General features: G+C 46.6%; 1 protein-coding gene across 1 annotated transcript in view; it reads right to left on the minus strand.

The window, feature by feature from the left end:
* Window positions 1–2987: 2987 nt before the first annotated feature.
* The window catches only part of LOC121545321 (zinc finger and BTB domain-containing protein 46), a 113137-nt gene continuing 94891 nt past the window's right edge, over window positions 2988–21233 (minus strand). The window contains exons 5-6 of the mRNA XM_041855738.2: window positions 5526–5701; window positions 2988–3625 (exon numbers count right to left, since the gene is read on the minus strand). Of these exons, the coding sequence (XP_041711672.1) occupies window positions 3191–3625; window positions 5526–5701 (611 nt within the window). The 3' untranslated portion in view covers window positions 2988–3190. The remainder of the gene's footprint in view (window positions 3626–5525; window positions 5702–21233) is intronic.

Raw genomic sequence — 21233 nt, forward strand, 5'->3', positions numbered from 1 at the left:
TTAAGGTTCACTAAGATGTAAAAGTGTGCATATTCTGTATTTATGGTGAAATATAAAAATTATAATAAAACAACAAAGGTTTTGAAGAAAGTCTGCTTATAAACACGACCGCTGCACAGAGATATAACATGAGATGGAAGGTAATAGAGATGGAATGTAAGCCATGTAGAATAGGTCCATAGTGTGCTTGTGTTGGCATGAGTTTTGACCCGTCATCATTGTGTATGTAATATGTCTCTCTCGGTCATTCTGAGAGGAAATATCTGAAGTAAAGATTTACATCTAAGTCATTAAGCAGACACCCTTATCCAGAGTGACTTACAGGAGCAATTAGGGTTAAGTGCCTTGCTCAAGGGCACGTTGACAGATTATTCACCTAGTCGGCTCAGAGATTCAAACCAGCAACCTTTCGGTTACTGGCCCAACGCTCTTAACCGCTAGGTTACCTGCCGATCTGTGTTAGAATTAAGAACACTTACATCTGGATTGATCGGTTATGTCCCTGCATAGCGTTCAATCTCACGCTCTTCTCCTCTGTCTCTCTCACACTTTCTTTCTCTCTCATATATCTCTCTCATATGTCTCTTTCCTTCTCTCTCGCCAAGTCTCTCTCTTGCTCAATATACTATAATTATTGTGGCTTGTTTGTATGTACATTTGCGCAACCATAATTCTCATCACAGCTCAACAGAAACGCATGGTAAACTTAAGTGGCGAAAGAACCCATTGAAAGGCATAGGCAGTGGAGGCTGGTGGGAGGAGCTATAGGAGGACGGGCTCATTGTAATGGCTGGAATGGAATAAATGGAACGGTATCAAACACATCATAGATATGGAAACCACATGTTTGATTCCGTTCCATTAATTCCATTCCAGCCATTACAATGATCCTGTCCTCCTATGGCTCCTCCCACCAGCCTCCACTGGGCATAGGCTATTATAATCAGCAAACTTTGCACAAGTATTATAATATCCATATATTTATATATCATAACAGTCATGAGGACATACAGTATATCCTTAAAGGTAGGTGCGGTCACCGAGTTGTGTAGGTAAAATCAGATTAAAAATGTAAACCACGGGTTGAGGGCATTGACAGGAGTCTAGTTGACATTAAAGTGCAAGTCTGTGGCAGTTTCACTCTGCAGGAGACAATGGGCCAACCGCTGCCTGACGGATGCAACATTACAATAGATCAAATACTGTCTCAAACATGAATAGAGACTGTCCTCAAATGAATAGAGACAGTTCCCAAATGAATAGAAACGGCCCCCAAATGAATAGAGACTGTCCCCCAAATAAATAGAGACTTTCCCCCAAATGAATAGAGACTGTCCCCCAAATGAATAGAGACTGTCCCCCAAATGAATGAATACTGTCCCCCAAATGAATAAAGACTGTCCCCAAAATGAATAGAGACTGTCCCCAAAATGAATAGAGAATGTACCCAAATGAATAGAGACAGTTCCCAAATGAACAGAGAATGTTCCCAAATGAACAGAGACTGTTCCCAAATTAATAGAGACTGTTCCCAAATGAATAGAGACTGTCCCCCAAATAAATAGAGACTGTTCCCAAATTAATAGAGACCCCAAATGAAAATAGACTGTCCCCCAAATTAATTGAGACTATCCCCCAAATGAATGAATACTGTCCCTCAAATGAATAAATATTGTCCCCAAATGAATAGAGAATGTCCCCAAAAGGAATAGTGACTGTGTCCCATATAAATAGACTGTCCACAAAATGAATTAAGACTGTCCCCCAAATAAATAGAGACTGTCCCCAAAATGATTAGACTGTCCCCATAATAAGTAGAGACTGTCCCCATGTGTAGACACTGTCCCCATAATGAGTAGAGACTGTCCCCAGGTGTAGAGACTGTCCCCAGGTATAGACACTGTCCCCATAATGAGTAGAGACTGTCCCCAGGTATAGACACTGTCCCCATAATGAGTAGAGACTGTCCCCAGGTATAGACACTGTCCCCATAATGAGTAGAGACTGTCCCCAGGTATAGACACTGTCCCCATAATGAGTAGAGACTGTCCCCAGGTATAGACACTGTCCCCATAATGAGTAGAGACTGTCCCCAGGTGTAGAGACTGTCCACAGGTATAGACACTGTCCCCATAATGAGTAGAGACTGTCCCCAGGTATAGAGAATGTCCCCATAATGAGTAGAGACTGTCCCCAGGTGTAGACACTGTCCCCATAATGTGTAGAGACTGTCCCCAGGTGTAGAGACTGTCCCCATAATGAGTAGACTGTCCCCAGGTATAGAGACTGTCCCCATAATGAGTAGAGAATGTCCCCAGGTGTAGAGACTGTCCCCAGGTATAGACACTGTCCCCATAATGAGTAGAGACTGTCCCCAGGTGTAGACACTGTCCCCATAATGAGTAGACTGTCCCCAGGTATAGAGACTGTCCCCATAATGAGTAGAGTAGTCCCCAGGTGTAGAGACTGTCCCCAAAGTAGAGACTGTCCCCAGGTGTAGGGACTGTCCCCAGGTGTAGAGACTGTCCCCAAAGTAGAGACTGTCCCCAAATAGGACTGCATGGCAACAAGACACCACCTTGGTGTTTTCCCAAACTGTTAACAATCCGTCATATCCATAGCAACTGTGACCACAAACAGTCATGGTTCAAAATCAGCTAAGACGTCCTCATTGGTCCCAGTGTGATGGAGGTGAACATCTAAACCAATGGACAGACTCTGGTCTGGTCCTCATCAGAAACAAACAAACCAACAAAACCAACAAAACATAATTTTTTCTCTCAATTGCTCTCTTTCCGCCATGGCAGTCATATCATCAGCACAGGGCTCAGCTTGTGTGTGTATGTGTGGTGTGTGTGTGTGTATGTGTGGTGTGTGTGTGTGTGTATGTGTGGTGCGTGTGTCTGTATGTGTGGTGTGTGTGTGTGTATGTGTGGTGTGTGTGTATGTGTGGTGTGTGTGTGTATGTGTGGTGCGTGTGTGTGTATGTGTGGTGTGTGTGTGTGTATGTGTGGTGTGTGTGTATGTGTGTATGTGTGGTGTGTGTGTGTGTATGGCATCTGTCAAATGTTTAGATAATTGTCGCGTATCGCCCACATACCCCACTTAGAGGAAGGCCCATGTACACATGGGTAAAGAGAGCTGTGTCTGCCCAAGATCCACAATAGATCCTAAATGATCCCATAGGATCCTAAGAGATCCAGCTGAAATCCTTCTCTCCCCCGTTGTGCTGCTCCCCCTCTGGCGCAGAGGAGTCGCTCTCCTCCTTGTCATTATCCATCGCTCCGTCCCCCTCCGTCATCATCCCTGAGTCATCCTTCCACTTTCCTCCCTCCTCATCCCCCTCTCCCATCATCTCTCCATCCCCTTCCGTCATCATCTCTTCCTCCCCCTCTCCGTCGCCTTCGCACTCCACCTGGTCGTCGTGGAAACGGTGGTCGCCGGGATACAGCTCGTCCTCGGGGGACATGTCTCCGCCTGCTTCCCCGTTGTGGTCCATGCCCCGCCCAGAACAGTCAACACAGACACCATGGCGACGAGAGCCATGTTTGATTCCGACGCTGGCTGCCGACATGAAGACCCGGCTGCAGACCTTACACACATACTTCTTATCTTTACTGTGGACCTGGAGGAGAGATACACACATATCAGCACAGATGTTGGCCGAAGACTCTCTAGACGGCATTCTCTGGCATTGCAATATCATGAGAACTCAAAGCTAAGCCCAGTCATATTCCTTAATTAACCCTCCCCCCTCTTCCCCTCTCGTCTCTTCCTGACTCCTGCTGGGCTGGCCTGTAGTCTGATAGTGGATGTTTCTCTGCTCTCTGAACTCCTCTCCCCAGAGCACAGCACAGAACAGCAGCTGAGTGCTAGTACATCCTGCTCTGCTCTAGCTTTCATCTGCCTCTAACCACAGATATTAATTTCTGTGGCCTCTCCAGATTGTGTGTGTGTGTGTGTGTGTGTGTGTGTGTGTGTGTGTGTGTGTGTGTGTGTGTGTGTGTGTGTGTGTGTGTGTGTGTGTGTGTGTGTGTGCAATAGGGAAGAGACGGAGCAGGAAAAAGGGGGAGCAGGGCTAGAATGTTACTTTTAGATTTATGTTCATATATCCAGTCCTTTAAAGGGATACTGCAAGATTCTGGCAATTAAGCAGTTTCGCGAGCCTGGAAGTCTACAGGTACTTTAGCGTTTGCTACTGTACCTGTAGACTTCCAGTCCTTGTGCTAACGCTAGCTAGCATTGGCTCGCGAAACTACCTCTAACTTCCTTCACACTGCACGCACAGACATACAAATTGTATCCACTAGTTAATCTGACTGGGTAAGTAGAAAACATCTTAAATGCCAAAATCTTGATTCTTGAATCTTGATTCTGTGAACAAAGAAGGTGAAGGGGCTAGCATTTTCCCCCCACATGCGTAAAGTTAGTATTAAGAGAGGATGAACTGATCCTAGACCTGGGCCTAACGGCGCTTCCTTAATTACTGCAGTGGGCTAAATCAGGGTCACACAGAGTGTTTCTTGGTAGTCAAACAAATCTACACTGAACAAAAATATAAATGTAAAGTGTTCGTCCCATGTTTCATGAGCTGAAACAAATTTGTTTACATCCCTGTTAGTGAGCATTTCTCCTTAGCCAAGATAATCCATCCACCTGACAGGTATGGGATATCAAGAAGCTGATTAAACAGAATGAGCATTACACAGGTGCACCTTGTGCTGGGGACAATAAAAAGCCACTTTAAAATCTGCAGTTTTGTCAAACAACACAATGCCACAGATGTCTCAAGTTTTGAGGGAGCGTGCAATTGTTATGCTGACTGCAGGAATGTCCACCAGAGCTGTTGTCAGAGAATTGGATGTTCATTTCTCTACCATAAACTGCCTCCAACGTCGTTTTAGAGAATTTGGCAGTACGTTTAACCGGTCTCACAACCGCAGACCACGTGTAACCACGCCTGCCCAGGACCTCCACATCCGGCTTCTTCACCTGCGGGATCGTCTGAGGGGGGGTGGTGCTGAGTCATGTGAAATCCATAGATTAGGGCCTAATGAATTTATTTCAATTTACTAATTTCCTTATATGAACGGTAACTCAGTAAAATCTTTTAAATTGTTGCATGTTGCGTTTATATTTTTTCGTTCAGTATACTTTGAAACAAAAGTATACACCTCACACACATGGTTATTGGCTTTAAAAAATAAGACACCTGTACCATGTCAGATATAGAGTTGAAATGTATTCAATTTTGAGTTTACATCCCAATATTACACTTTATATCCATCACAGAAGACTGAAATATAATAAAACTGTTTGACATAGTAACACCGGATTTTCTGCGTTTAAAAAAAAATCATGTTTATTAATTATGAAATTATGAAAAATATGAATAATATTCCACACATGAGGCCACTAGGTCATTTGACTCCAGGAAAGGTGCTATAGCGAACAGCATGGCAAGTGTGTGACTCAGCTCACTGCTGCATTCCGGTGGCAACTGTCTGCTACTGCACTGTACTCACCAGTGTGTGTCTCTTCATGTGCTCTCTCCTGGTGAACTTCTTGCCACAGATCTCACAGGGGTAGGGCCTCTCGCCCGTGTGGGAGCGCATGTGCCTCTTCAGGATGCACTGGTGCATGGCAGAGAAACTACAGTAGGGGCACTTAAACTTCTTACGGATCACTGTGAAGTCATTCACTGTGAAGAGAGAGAGAGAGAGAGAGAGAGAGAGAGAGAGAGAGAGAGAGAGAGAGAGAGAGAGAGAAAGGGGAGAGAGCGAGAAAGGGGAGAGAGAGAGAGAGAGAGAGAGAGAGAGAGAGAGAAAGGAGAGAGAGAGAGAGAGAGAGAGAGAGAGAGAGAGAGAGAGAGAATAGTTTGCATCTATTCAGCATTAAAAGTTAAACCACAGTTAAGGCAATGTGACTTGGCAGAGTAGTTTATTTAAAAGGTTTAAAACTTCTACATTAACCAGACACTCTTATCCAGAGTGACTTACAGTTAGTGAGTGCATACATTTTCACACTGTCCCCCGTGGGAAACGAACCCATAACCTTGGCGTTGCAAGCGCCATGCTCTACCAACTGAGCTACAGGGGACTACATCAGTTAGATGTGCAATTTGAGTGACAGGTTAAATTGATCAAAGCTTTATAAGATTACAGAGATCAAAATTCAAAAGTGGAACATTGTTTCAAGGTCGGGCAGACAGTGAGGCTTATATTAACCCACGCTGTACCAAACTAAATGCTAGGCTGGAAGTAAGTGGAAATAATGTGCGAGTGTAGATGAATACAAGAGATGATTCGTACAGTAACATGAACATGATATTCTTATGGAGACGCAATGATCATTTTCAGATGGAACTGTTAGCAGGCATAGTGTGCCTGTGATGGCCAATACAGCACGGCTTGGAACGCTGCTTGTCCAATCAGCATCCAGGATCCAAACAACCAGTTTTATAAGATACAATATCAGTACTTGTTGCATTTACAACTTGTCTAAGTCCTCTTATCAACTGATTTCAGCCAGTGTATGGCTGTGGATTGACTGCATTGTTTGAATGGAATGTTGGCCTATTGGCAGTTAATTAGACACATTTATGGAATCATTCATCTAAAACTGGCTGGCTAGCTAGCTAACAAACATACAGTGCAGACAAATTCTTCAAATTCATTATTTTACACAATATATTATCACAGCAGTGGCAAACCATGGTTGACCAACTCCCTGATCAAAATGGCTGACCTTTATCCCATCATAAGAAGGTTCATGTCCATTCTAGTATTCTAATTCCTAATTCTATGGTATTACCAACTCCGATGCCCACCTAAATGTCAGTCAAACTTAGAGTTTCCCTAGCAACTAGTCTGTCTAAATAGGAAGGTATGAATAAACTACAAACTCAAGACATTATCAACAACAACAACCAGGAACAAATCAACAATATCCTGTTTACTCCCTGTAGAAGAGGTTTCTCTTTATTCAGGATCTAGTTTATTGGATCACACAAAGAACATATCTCAGGTAGAGAGAGAGAGAGAGAGAGAGAGGAAAAGAGGTAGAGATATTACATTAGACACAGTAAGGCTTGGCTAAAGTCCTACAATAGATCTACATATCCACATTACATAATAGATCAACTCAGGATGAATTAGGTGGGGATCAATACACACGTGAGGTCAGATAAAAAATTAGGAAGAGCTAAATACGTACAAAGGTGAAGTCAGGTAAAAGGGGGAGAGAGGATAGAGAGAGATTACAACACAGCAGGGCTTGGATAATTAAGCAATAAGACCCGAGGGGGTGTGGTATATGGCCAATATCCCACGGTTAAGGGCTGTTCTTATGCACAACGCAATGCGGAGTGCCTGGATACAGCCCTTAGCCGTGGTATATTGGCCATATACCACAAAACCGAGGTGCCTTCAAATCAAATCAAATCTAATTGTATTTGCCACATGCGCCGAATACAACAGGTGTAGACATTACAGTGAAATGCTTACTTACAAGCCCATAACCAACAATGTTATGCAAATAGTCCGGGAAGCCATGATTAGCTGTTCAGGAGTCTTATGGCTTGGGGGTAGAAGCTGTTAAGAACCCTTTTGGACCTAGACTTGGCGCTCCGGTACAGCTTGCCGTGCGGTAGCAGAGAGAACAGACTAGGGTGGCTGAAGTATTTGATAATTTTTAGGGCCTTCCTCTGACACCGCCTGGTATAGAGGTCCTGGATGGCAGGAAGCTTGGCCCCAGTGATGTACTGGGCCGTACGCACTACCCTCTGTAGTGCCTTGCGGTCGGAGGTCGAGCAGTTGCCATACCAGGCGGTGATGCAACCAGTCAGGATGCTCTCGATGGTGCAGCTGTATAACTTTTTGAGGATCTGTGGACCCATGCCAAATCTTTTCATTCTCCTGAGGGGGAATATGCTTTGTCGTGCCCTCTTCACGAATTGTCTTGGTGTGTTTGGACCATGATAGTTTGTTGGTGATGTGGACACCAAGGAACTTGAAGCTCTCAACCTGTTCCACTACAGCCCTGTCGATGAGAATGGGGGCGTGCTCAGTCCTCTTTTTTTCCCTGTAGTCCACAATCATCTCCTTTGTCTTGAGCACGTTGAGGGAGAGGTTGTTATCCTGGCACCACACGGCCAGGTCTCTGACCTCCTCCCTGTCTCATCGTTGTCGGTGATCAGGCCTATCACTGTTCTGTCGTCGGCGAACTTAATGATGGTGTTGGAGTCGTGCCTGGCCATGCAGTCATGGGTGAACAGGGAGTACAGGAGGAGACTGAGCACGCACCCCTGAGGGGCCCCCATGTTGAGGATCAGCATGGCAAATGTGTTGTCACCTTATTGCTATTGTAACGACCCTGGGTTTATAAGCGTGGATATCGACTCTGCCACGCGAGCATGCACAGTCGATGGGGCGCTGGACTTCGGCTAGAAAGTTGAGGGTTCGAGACCTGCTCCCTGCCTGTTTCATTACATTGGTGTCAGAAGTGATCGCACCTTGCATCCACGAATGTGCGTGTGCTTGGCCGGTGAGCGCGTTCCTGTAAGATGTTGAGTTGTGAGCTAGCGCGGGGACGCGCACTTTGAAAGGAGGGAGTTGTGTAACAACTCTGGGTTTATAAGCGTGGATATCGACTCTGCCACGTGAGCATGCTTTTGGGGCACAGTCGATGGCGCGCTGGACTTCGGGCTAGAAGGTTGAGGGATCGAGACCTGCTCCCTGCCTGTTTCATTACACTATTATAAACTGGTTACCAACGTTATTAGAACAGTAAAAATAAATGTTTTGTCATACCCATAGTATACGGTCTGATATACCACAGCTATCAGCCAATCAGCATTCAGGGCTTAAACCACCCAGTTTATAAAGGGGTTAATAAACTGGGTGGTTCGAGCCCTGAATGCTGATTGGCTGACAGAACATGACAAAACATTTATTCTTGTATGTTCTATTTTTGAGCTGCTTTTGAAAACAAAAGTCGAATTGAAAACATTATTGGCATTGCTGAATTTGATTTTCATAATATCAAGCTAGGATGAGGGTTTGGTTAGCTTTATTTATTTATTATTATAAGCTAGCAAGTATGTTTGTTTGGTTACCATGGCAACTTCTGTAGCTGTCTAGCTAGCTAGTAAACTTGCTAGCTACTTTAGTGGATGTTGTCCCATTTCTACTGGCACATTAATAAATTTATAGCGGCAAATATGTTAATTTATAGCCCAGGTATAAAGGGGATAATCAACTCAGGGCTCTATGCGTTCTCTTGAAAATAATGCACGGAAGGTTAGTTCCACTCCGCTAAAACCACACCTTCCACATCGTGCATTATTTTCCAGTGAACGCATAACCCCTCGTTGATTATCCTTACATGATAGCTCTACATCGCCACATTATATACAGTAAGAGGTAAACCACAGGAGGAGTCAGGTACTAATGAGATCAACACATGTCGAGGACTTGCTGGATATTTACAGAGGTGAAGTCAGGCAAAAGGGGGACAGGACACACACATAGGGTTGCCATATTGAAAGATCCTGGAACCCTACACACACATAGTATAAACAGGGCAGTAAAACCACACTGCTGTTATTCAGCTTTTACAGCCTCCACTAAGCCCATTAGATCAAAGTCTGGACTCCACGAAAGGCTAAGTTGATGCTCAAGCAGACGTGTGTGCGTGCGTGTGTGTCTTATCCGGATTTTGACTATATGTAGCAGGGCAAGAAGCTTAATATATTGGTTGAGAAGAACACCCAATCAACATGACACACAGGCTGTTTACCTGACATAAACGGAATGTGGATTAGAAAGAATGGAGAGTATGAACACAACGCCTCATCCAGCCTCACACTGTTATGCCTGACTTCGTTGGGAAACATGGGCGTAACTCAAAGTTTCATACAGATCCTGCATATGTGTCAATGGGAAATTTGCACAAAATGTCCTCAAGTCATAAGACCCAGATTGATTGTTCAACCTGACTCACTCTGCCAATGTGGAATCATGGTAGGGGGAATTAAAGTAAGAACATAGTCTATATCTACAACCAAAATAATGATTTTTACATACTCATACAATATGCACATATATACACTGCTCAAAAAAATAAAGGGAACACTTAAACAACACAATGTAACTCCAAGTCAATCACACTTCTGTGAAATCAAACTGTCCACTTAGGAAGCAACACTGATTGACAATAAATGTCACATGCTGTTGTGCAAATGGAATAGACTACAGGTGGAAATTATAGGCAATTAGCAAGGCACCCCCAATAAAGGAGTGGTTCTGCAGGTGGTGACCATGCTTCCTGGCTGATGTTTTGGTCACTTTTGAATGCTGGCGGTGCTTTCACTCTAGTGGTAGCATGAGACGGAGTCTACAACCCACACAAGTGGCTCAGGTAGTGCAGCTCATCCAGGATAGCACATCAATGCGAGCTGTGGCAAGAAGGTTTGCTGTGTCTGTCAGCGTAGTGTCCAGAGCATGGAGGCGCTACCAGGAGACAGGCCAGTACATCAGGAGACGTGGAGGAGGCCGTAGGAGGGCAACAACCCAGCAGCAGGACCGCTACCTACGCCTTTGTGCAAGGAGGAGCAGGAGGAGCACTGCCAGAGCCCTGCAAAATGACCTCCAGCAGGCCACAAATGTGCATGTGTCTGCTCAAACGGTCAGAAACAGACTCCAAGAGGGTGGTATGAGGGCCCGACGTCCACAGGTGGGGGTTATGCTTACAGCCCAACACCGTGCAGGACGTTTGGCATTTGCCAGAGAACACCAAGATTGGCAAATTCGCCACTGGCGCCCTGTGCTCTTCACAGATGAAAGCAGGTTCACACTGAGCACATATGACAGACGTGACAGAGTCTGGAGACGCCGTGGAGCACGTTCTGCTGCCTGCAACATCCTCCAGCATGACCAGTTTGGCAGTGGGTCAGTCATGGTGTGGGGTGGCATTTCTTTGGGGGGCCGCACAGCCCTCCATGTGCTCGCCAGAGGTAGCCTGACTGCCATTAGGTACCGAGATGAGATCCTCAGACCCCTTGTGAGACCATATGCTGGTGCGGTTGGCCCTGGGTTCCTCATAATGCAAGACAATGCTAGACCTCATGTGGCTGGAGTATGTCAGCAGTTCCTGCAAGAGGAAGGCATTGATGCTATGGACTGGCCCACCCGTTCCCCAGACCTGAATCCAATTGAGCACATCTGGGACATCATGTCTCACTCCATCCACCAACGCCACGTTGCACCACAGACTGTCCAGGAGTTGGCGGATGCTTTAGTCCAGGTCTGGGAGGAGATCCCTCAGGAGACCATCCGCCACCTCATCAGGAGCATGCCCAGGCGTTGTAGGGGAGGTCATACAGGCACGTGGAGGCCACACACACTACTGAGCCTCATTTTGACTTGTTTTAAGGACATTACATCAAAGTTGGATCAGTCTGTAGTGTGGTTTTCCACTTTAATTTTGAGTGTGACTCCAAATCCAGACCTCCATGGGTTGATAAATGTGATTTCCATTGATCATTTTTGTGTGATTTTGTTGTCAGCACATTCAACTATGTAAAGAAAAAAGTATTTAATACGATTATTTCATTCATTCAGATCTAGGATGTGTTATTTTAGTGTTCCCTTTATTTTTTTGAGCAGTGTATTACGTACCTGGTTAGACAATTTAGGAAAGGAAAAAGTATGTGTATAAAATGCATGACTTTATATAGTATGTGTGTACAGTATATTTCTACATTACTACAGCACACAAACACAACAACAAAATAATCAACCTCCCAATGGGTTTTCGTTCACAGTTTATTGATTACAGAATACAAACTACCCTAGAAATTGCGTCAAACTTTACACAAATACATATTGATATATGATATTTGGAATTAAAAGATAAAAAAACACAGTCTAAAATGCACTGTATTTTTGCCCTAAGAATTTACTAAAGAAAATCCCAATATTGCAACCGAAATCCGCCTCATTGGCTCTTTATAAAAATGGATAATAGCATCTGGCTCCTAACCAGTCTGGTTCCACATGAGAGGAGCCTAGCCTGCTTTCCTGTTTTGACCATAGGCCAGAACAGTCATTCTCTCTGAGGCCAGCTCAGGGACGAGTTCCTTAAACAAGATGACAAGTTCCACTTAACATGTTGGTCTATTCTCATACCTGGTTATGTGGAAAACACCAAAATGACATACGGGGCACGTCTCAAATGACACCCCAGAGCACACTACTTTTGACAAGTCATAATGGTTATGGCATTGAATTAGGAATTAGAATACTTTAATAATTGAATAGGATCTCTATAGGCTGAAGCCCCTAAGGTTCCATGGAAGGGGCCTCTTCCCTTTGACTAATATTCACAGTATGGGCACAAACAGGACACACATTGACCTGGACTGACAAACACAGCTTTAGATTGTCATTGCCCTTTGGGGTTTGACACCCGGCTTGCTGTTTGATTGAATGAGTGGTTGGTTGATTGGTTAATTGGTTGATGCACTTCCATAAAATTAGGACATGACAGCTAATTTCCCTATGCAACTGTACTACTGTCACATCAAACAGAAAGAAAATACACTTTCTCCCTCAGAATGAGGAAGTGGAGGGGGGCTATTTTAGGAGTCCTAGCTCTCAGAGAGTAGCGTTTGTGGCGAGACAGCATTTTCGTCAGACCACTCAAACACTGTGACACGTTTGTCCTTAAGGACTGCCAGACAGAGTGAGAGAGAGAGAGCTTTGTGGTTCTATAATTCAGTTACTGAAATAGCATCAATCCAACAACCAAATTATACATGCAAAACGCCTTCAACGCACCTTGTTTTCATGCAGTAACAAGCAGGAGGAAGACAAGCAGTCTATAAGGAATTCAATTTAATATACAGTAAGTGATAGGTTTGTCCTAGTTCTCAGTCCCACCCTGCCATCCACAACTATTACTCCCTGTCTGTCTTCTATCTCCCTCCCCAATCGTCTGTCTCTCTGTCTCTCTGTCTCTCTGTCTCTCTCTCTGTCTCTCTCTCTCCACTCCTCTTTCCACCTATCCCTCTCCAATCCCCCCCCTTCCTCTCCAATCCTCCCCCTTCCTCTCCAATCCTCCCCCTTCCTCTCCAATCCTCCCCCTTCCTCCCGGACTTTCCACTCGTTCCTATGACATCAGAGAGGTCATGGCCCTCCTCTGCCCAATTCCTCTTATGTTAGTGTTATCTGGGATGCTTGGGATGTCCTTACCATAACCCTAACTTTAACCCTTACCGTAACCATTTTACATTTCAACTTCAATAGGGTAACGTCTGAGTTGGACGTCCCAAGGATCCCAGGTAACAATGACCCTTCCTCTTTACTTGAGGGGTCGTAGGTCAGTCAGGGCTGGAGCTGAGAAGAGCCAATTACTATTCTCCTTCAGCTGGGTTTATGGAGGGGGTTAGGAGGATTGGGGTCAGCGCACAGAGAGAAAGGGACTTGAAACAACTCTAACCCTAACCCCACCCCAACCCCCCGCCAGTGTGTCTCTATTGTTTTAAGTGGCTTGGTACTCCTTTCATCTCCACTGATCTAAAAACAACACAGGTCAACACAGGACGGATGTAGGAAAACATGTAAAATGCCCTTCACAGACACCTGCTTTCACCAGTCAACTTATTTCATATCAAAGCAGATAAAGGAGAGGAACACCTTGTGCCAAAACATAGAGCGATACCTTTCCTCAAATCCAACTAGGCATACTTCAGTGCAAGACAATTTGGGTGAACATTACCCCCTAAGGGCTGTTGTATGTGTCACATTTGAAGTTATTGTAGGCCTGCTCTGAATGTATGACGGCCCTCTGTTTTTACATCTGAGATGTGTTGTCTCAATGAGACTTCCTGATTTGAATAAAAGTTAAAAACAGATTATTGTAGCATTGTTTCAGACTGGATAGGGTTATGGCACTCTGCTACCAGAGCCAACCTCTGATGTTAGTGTACTGTATCAACGCTGACAGTGAATGTGTAGTACATAGGATTACCTGCAGGAGGTGCTGATGTGTGGTGGCTAGGGGTCAGTTTATGAGCAGTTTTAGTTGGACGTAAAGAGTAGGAGATACACATCTCCCCGCCTAATATGGAGAAGAGAGCTTCAGCTGAGCCCTGACTGGTGACACAAAGGGAGACAGGGGGCTTGGGGATAGAATAAACACCCCAAGCACCAAAGTAGAAGAAAAAAGGTTCCGCTATACACTCCACTAAGGTCCGTTTTGTGCTTTCCCCCCTAATGGTTACGATGAGGATTTAACAAAGGTAAGCTGATTCTAGACCTGATTCTACCTAGAGCTATTTTCAACAACAGCACCAACAATGCGATATGAGCACCCCTGATCATTCAATCAATGCACTCCATAAACAAGTGACAGCTGTACAGAATGACAAACAGACAGACAAACAGACACATATTATTGATACATAATAAAACAAAGCTGGAACTCAGGTGAGCCGTTACAGTACATGTTCACTGGTCACTTTGCATAGCAATTGTGGTTTTTAAAAAGATGCCTAAAGGCTTCTCAGAAATATAGGCCGCCGCCTACTGTACAGTATTTACAAAAGTATGTGGACACCCCTTGAAATTAGTGGATTCGCTATTTCAGCCACACCCGTTGCTGACAGGAGCACACAGCCATGCAATCTCCACTGACAAACATTGGCAGTAGAATGGCCTTACTGAAGAGCTCAGTGACTTTCAATGTGGCACCGTCATAGGATGCCACCTTTCCAACAAGTCAGTTCGTCAAATTTCTGCCCTGCTAGAGTTGCCCCGGTCAACTGTAAGCACTGTTATTGTGAAGTGGAAACATCTAGGAGCAAAAACGGCTCAGCCGCGATGTGGTAGGCCACACAAGCTCACAGAACGGGGCCGCCGAGTGCTGAAGCACGTAGTGCGTAAAAATCATCTGTCCTCGGTTGCGACACTCACTATCATGTTCCAAACTGCCTCTGGAAGCACAAGAACTGTTCGTCGGGAGCTTCATCAAATGGGTTTCCATGGCCGAGCAGCCGTACACAAGCCTAAGATCACCATGTGCAATGCCAAGCGTCGGCTGGAGTGATGTAAAGCTCGCCGCCATTGGACTCTGGAGCAGTGGAAACATGTTCTCTGGAGTGATGAATCACACGTCACCATCTGGCAGTCCGACGGTTACAGAACGCTACCTGCCCGAATGCATAGTGCCAACTGTAAAGTTTGGTGGATTAGGAATAATGTTCTGGGGATATTTTTCATGGTTCGGACTAGGCCCCTTAGCTCCAGTGAAGGGAAATCTTAATGCTACAGCATACAATGACATTCTATACGATTATGTGTTTCCAACTTTGTAGCAACAGTTTGGGGAAGGCCTTTCCTGTTTCAGCATGACAATGCCCCCGTGCACAAAGCGAGGTCCAAACAGAAATGGTTTGTCGAGATCGGTGTGGAAGAACTTGACTGGCCTGCACAGAGCTCTGACCTCAATCCCATCACCCAACATCAGTGCCTGACCTCACTAATGCTCTTGTGGCTGAATGGAAGTCCCCGCAGCAATAAACCAACATCTAGTGGAAAGCCTTCCCAGAAGAGTGGAGGCTGTTATAGCAGCAAAGGGGGACCAACTCCATATTAATGCCCATGATTTTGGAATGAGACGTTCGACGAGCAGGTGTCCACATACTTTTGGTCATGTAGTGTACTTTTTATGAAAGATCAGTCTTTAATCTTATAAATGTACAAATACTTACAAATATTACACAGGTTGTAGAAAATATATTAGTGCTCTTACATATAACCCCTATCGGTCCCGCTCAGATCTACTCTCGTCCAATGGGAAGAGAGATACAGGTTTAGGGAGGAAGTGATCCTCTTCAGTGCAATGAGACCACAGGTCATTCATCGACATGGGTATAGTGTCTTTGTGTGTGTGTTTGTGTGTGCGTGTGTCTGTGTGTGGTTGTGTGTGTGTATGTGTGTCTACTATTTATATCTCTGTATGCCTTCATGCTCAATCGACCACGTTCACATGGTGATGATGATTATTATGGTTGCTATGGGCGTCTACCTGTGCAAGCCCCACAGTTTCTCGGTAACCCCACCCTGCCCCACCCCCATGCCGACCCCTCTCCCTGACCCTACCCCTACCCCCACCTGGCAGCACACCTTGACGTGCGTTGCCAGGTTCTTCTGGGTACTGAATGCCTTGGCACAGGCCGGGCAAGAGTGGTCTCTCTCTCTGGAGTGTACGGAGGAGAGGTGTCTGTGTAGATCAGTTCGGTCTCTGAAGTGTTTCAGACAGTAGGTGCACTGCATCAGCTTCCTCTTGAAGTGGATGGTCTTCTCATGCCGGTCTGCATTGGACTTGAGCGTGAAGGTGGCTGGACACTGGGAGCAGAGGTACCGTGCTGGGAAAGGCTCAGCCACCGGGGGGCAATAGAGAGACTGGGAGTGAATGGGGCCCAGAGAGAAGGCCTGAGTCTTGTTGTGGTGGTGGTTGTGGTGGTGGTCGGCTAGGGGGTCTTGCAGGTCAGGCCAGTCCAGGGAGAGGGCCATGAGGGACAGGGTGTGGCGGTACTCGTGCTCCCTGAGCTGCTCCAGGCTGCTGAACAACCGTTTGCACAGGGAGCAGGCCAGCTCCTGTGGCCAAGCAGGCCCCGACAAGGTCCCCTTCCCCCTACCTTCTGACACCTCCACCCTGGACACACCATGCCTCCCCTCAGCCATCTGATCCCCTTCCATGGGAAATTGACCACACTCCAGAACTGAGAGAGAGGTGAGCAGGGAAAGGAGAGAGAGGGAGGAGGAGGGGAGAATTAGATAGATAGGGGGAAGAGAGGAGGGAGCAGGAGGGAAAAGAGGAGGAGAGAGACAGAGAGAAAGAGGTGAGAGAGAGAGTAAAGAAAGAGTGTGGGAAGGAAAGAGAACGAGATAAAGAGGTGAGAACCGTCACCACTTATGTAGTGTATCAGAAAAAGAATTCCTAGCTATACAGAGACAGTGGTGAAATATGGTCTCAGGACTTTATAATGTATATGCTATCTAAAATTACCCCCCTCTAGGCACCATACATACCTGTTTTGTATCCCTGCTTAGAATCCTCTTCATCCTGCAACACAGGATACACAGTTAACACACACAAACACCCTGGCTCTACAATGTACTGTATGGAAGAATATTCTTTGGGCATGCAGGCAAGGTAAGGCAAGCTGTGAACTCACACAGAAAGAGAGAGACACACACACACACACACACACACACACACATACAACATTCACACATAGTTGACTAAACAAAAGGCACGTAAAGAAGAAAACTGTTAAAGAGAGAAAAAGTCAGAAAGCAAAGAAATGGTTAATGGATTAACAACTCAAATAAACAAACAAATAATTACAAACAGAGATGAAAAAGAGATCAATGTTTGGGTGTGGTCCTTCTGCCGATCTAAGGGCTGTGTGGTCAGGGCTGTAGTGTGTGTGTGGTCAGGGCTGTAGTGTGTGGTCAGGGCTGTAGTGTGTGTGGTCAGGGCTGTAGTGTGTGGTCAGGGCTGTAGTGTGTGTGGTCAGGGCTGTAGTGTGTGGTCAGGGCTGTAGTGTGTATGTGGTCAGGGCTGTAGTGTGTTGTGGTCAGGGCTGTAGTGTGTATGTGGTCAGGGCTGTAGTGTGTATGTGGTCAGGGCTGTAGTGTGTGGTCAGGGCTGTAGTGTGTGGTCAGGGCTGTAGTGTGTGGTCAGGGCTGTAGTGTGTGGTCAGGGCTGTAGTGTGTGGTCAGGGCTATAGTGTGTGGTCAGGGCTGTAGTGTGTGGTCAGGGCTGTAGTGTGTGGTCAGGGCTATAGTGTGTGGTCAGGGCTGTAGTGTGTGTGGTCAGGGCTGTAGTGTGTGTGTGGTCAGGGCTGTAGTGTGTGTGTGGTCAGGGCTGTAGTGTGTGGTCAGGGCTGTAGTGTGTGTGTGGTCAGGGCTGTAGTGTGTGTGGTCAGGGCTGTAGTGTGTGGTCAGGGCTGTAGTGTGTGGTCAGGGCTGTAGTGTGTGGTCAGGGCTGTAGTGTGTGTGGTCAGGGCTGTAGTGTGTGGTCAGGGCTGTAGTGTGTGGTCAGGGCTGTAGTGTGTGGTCAGGGCTGTAGTGTGTGTGTGGTCAGGGCTGTAGTGTGTGGTCAGGGCTGTAGTGTGTGGTCAGGGCTGTAGTGTGTGGTCAGGGCTGTAGTGTGTGTGGTCAGGGCTGTAATGTGTGGTCAGGGCTGTAGTGTGTGGTCAGGGCTGTAGTGTGGTCAGGGCTGTAGTGTGTGGTCAGGGCTGTAGTGTGTGGTCAGGGCTGTAGTGTGTGGTCAGGGCTGTAGTGTGTGTGGTCAGGGCTGTAGTGTGTGGTCAGGGCTGTAGTGTGTGGTCAGGGCTGTAGTGTGGTCAGGGCTGTAGTGTGTGGTCAGGGCTGTAGTGTGTGGTCAGGGCTGTAGTGTGTGGTCAGGGCTGTAGTGTGTATGTGGTCAGGGCTGTAGTGTGTGTGTGGTCAGGGCTGTAATGTGTGGTCAGGGGCTGTAGTGTGTGTGGTCAGGGCTGTAGTGTGTGTGGTCAGGGCTGTAGTGTGTATGTGGTCAGGGCTGTAGTGTGTGTGTGGTCAGGGCTGTAATGTGTGGTCAGGGCTGTAATGTGTGGTCAGGGCTGTAATGTGTGGTCAGGGCTGTAGTGTGTATGTGGTCAGGGCTGTAGTGTGTGGTCAGGGCTGTAGTGTGTGGTCAGGGCTGTAGTGTGTGGTCAGGGCTGTAGTGTGTGGTCAGGGCTGTAGTGTGTGGTCAGGGCTGTAGTGTGTGGTCAGGGCTGTAGTGTGTGGTCAGGGCTGTAGTGTGTGGTCAGGGCTGTAGTGTGTGGTCAGGGCTGTAATGTGTGGTCAGGGCTGTAGTGTGTATGTGGTCAGGGCTGTAGTGTGTGGTCAGGGCTGTAGTGTGTGGTCAGGGCTGTAGTGTGTGGTCAGGGCTGTAGTGTGTGGTCAGGGCTGTAGTGTCAGTGTGGAATTGCAACACAATCACCCTTTACTCCTTTTACTGTAACATAACAGGTGGAGAGAGAGAGAGAACGAGAGAGAGGTAGAAAGAGACGGGGGGTTGAGGGCGATGACAATAGGTTATTAAATATTTATTTGTATCTCTGGATAGAGGGTTACAGATTCACTTTTGTTTGTTCAACGACCCCTCTCTATGTGTGTGTGTGTGTGTTCATCCCCAAACTAAAGCCTACCCTTCCTCCACCTACACTAACCCTCCCCCCTCCCTCCTTTAAGAACAGAACACCATGGTCTGGGCAAACAGATGGCTTGTCCACAGAGATAAGGAGGCTTGTAGGGAGGGAGGTCCACTGAAACCAATTGCAGCTCCTACACACACACACACACACACACACACACAAGCATACACACCCATGCCCATTCACCCACCCTCACACACACACACAGTGGCAGAATGGAGAAGGCCCTTTCCTGGCCCTCTTATTGTCTAGCGATATTGATTATATTCAGTCCTGAAACCTTTCTGTTATGTAAAGCATCTATAGGACCACATTGTCTAACGAGACAACTAATATTACATCTACTATCACTACTAACTACTTACCATCAACTCTGAGCTAGGTGTATGCAATCTAGGTTCTAGATGTACTGTATGGGCTTTTGTTAAGATATTGTGCAAAGGAAAAATCATAGAATTAAAAGGTAATAAAATCATGAAGAAACATCAAGAGGAAAAGAGAAAGGAACACATGAAAGACAAAACAAAGACACATGGCCAACGTGAAGCAGGACAGACAGACAGGTTGGACAGACAGGTTGGACAGACAGGCTGGACAGACAGGCTGGACAGACAGGTTGGACAGACAGGTTGGACGGACAAATAGATATCACCTGTAATAACACAGGTAACAAGAACAGGAAACACAATAGATTCCACACAGTTAGCTAGAATAGGGTGAACAAACACACACAACACTAGAGGGGTTGTGGAGGGTGATATGACCCCCAGGGGTATACAACCCCCCACCAACGCCACCCCTACTGCCGGGGTATACACCAGAAGGAGTAGGATGAAGTTGCCCCTGGACACTGATTTCAGGTCAGGTTTACATTCCTCCTCCTCATTTTTAAGGTTATAATCTAGTGAGGATAAACTGATCCTAGATCAGTGTCTGAAGGGCCAACTTCCACCCGGGGTGAACATGGATGTTTCTGCTTACCTCTGGTGGGGGCTCAGAGGGCTCAGGACCCTCAGGGTTCTCTTCTACATTCATAGCCAGCTCCTCTGAGTGTGAGTGGAGCACTGCGAGGGGTCCCCCAGCCTGCAATCCAGGGGCCATCAGGGGCCCGGCCTCAGAGGGCTGCAGGGGGAGTGTGGGCGGACGGAGGAAGGATGGCGGGGGTGGTGGAAGAGGAGGTGAGAGGAGAAGTGGAAGAGGAGAGGAGGAGGAGAAGGAAGCAGCCCCTTGTTTGCTATCAAATGTGGCCCCTGTTGTGGCCCCTGGTCGGAGTGTTGGGCTTCGGAGGTGCTGCTGCTGGTGGTGGAGGTGGTGGTGGTGGTGGTGGTGGTGGAGGCCTGAGGAGCACAGGAAACGAGGCTCACCCACCCACTCAGGACAAACTGCAACCATCTGTCTGCGTCCACACAACAGCAGCACAGAGAGAAAGGGGGCAAGGGGGCACACTGAGGCAAACGCAGCGCCACAGCCAACCCAGCGCAGAGCAGAGCAAATGAGAGGAGGAGGAAAGAACAAAAAGACTAGCTCTCCTCTCCTCTCCTCCGCCAGCCAGGAGAAAAGGTTTAGGGGTTGGTACTCTCGTTTCTCTCTCATTTTTCGTTCATCCTCTCCTTCTCCTTCCACCTACGTGCGCGCAGAGAGGACGGATGTGTGTGTGTGTGTGCGTGTGTGTGTGTGTGTGTGATGTTTGAGAAGACGAATGAGGATCTTGTGTTGTTGAGTATAAAATACTGAATTAGAGCAGCTGTCTATGAGAGCATCCATTTTAGGGAGAGAGCTGTAGCGAAGGTTGGTCTAATCAGGAAAACACCCTGCTCACTCAACTAGCTCTCACAGTCTCACATCATCCATGTTTCTCAAACGGAACATTTAGAAGTTGTTCCAAACGTAAGATTTCAAAGTGTTTAAAGTTAAGTTTAGGCATTATCTCCACATTTTTAAGGTTAGGGTTAAGTTTAGGCATTAACTCCGAAATCTTGTG

The sequence above is a fragment of the Coregonus clupeaformis genome, chromosome 30, assembly GCF_020615455.1.
Source record: "Coregonus clupeaformis isolate EN_2021a chromosome 30, ASM2061545v1, whole genome shotgun sequence".
Lineage (NCBI taxonomy): Eukaryota > Metazoa > Chordata > Actinopteri > Salmoniformes > Salmonidae > Coregonus > Coregonus clupeaformis.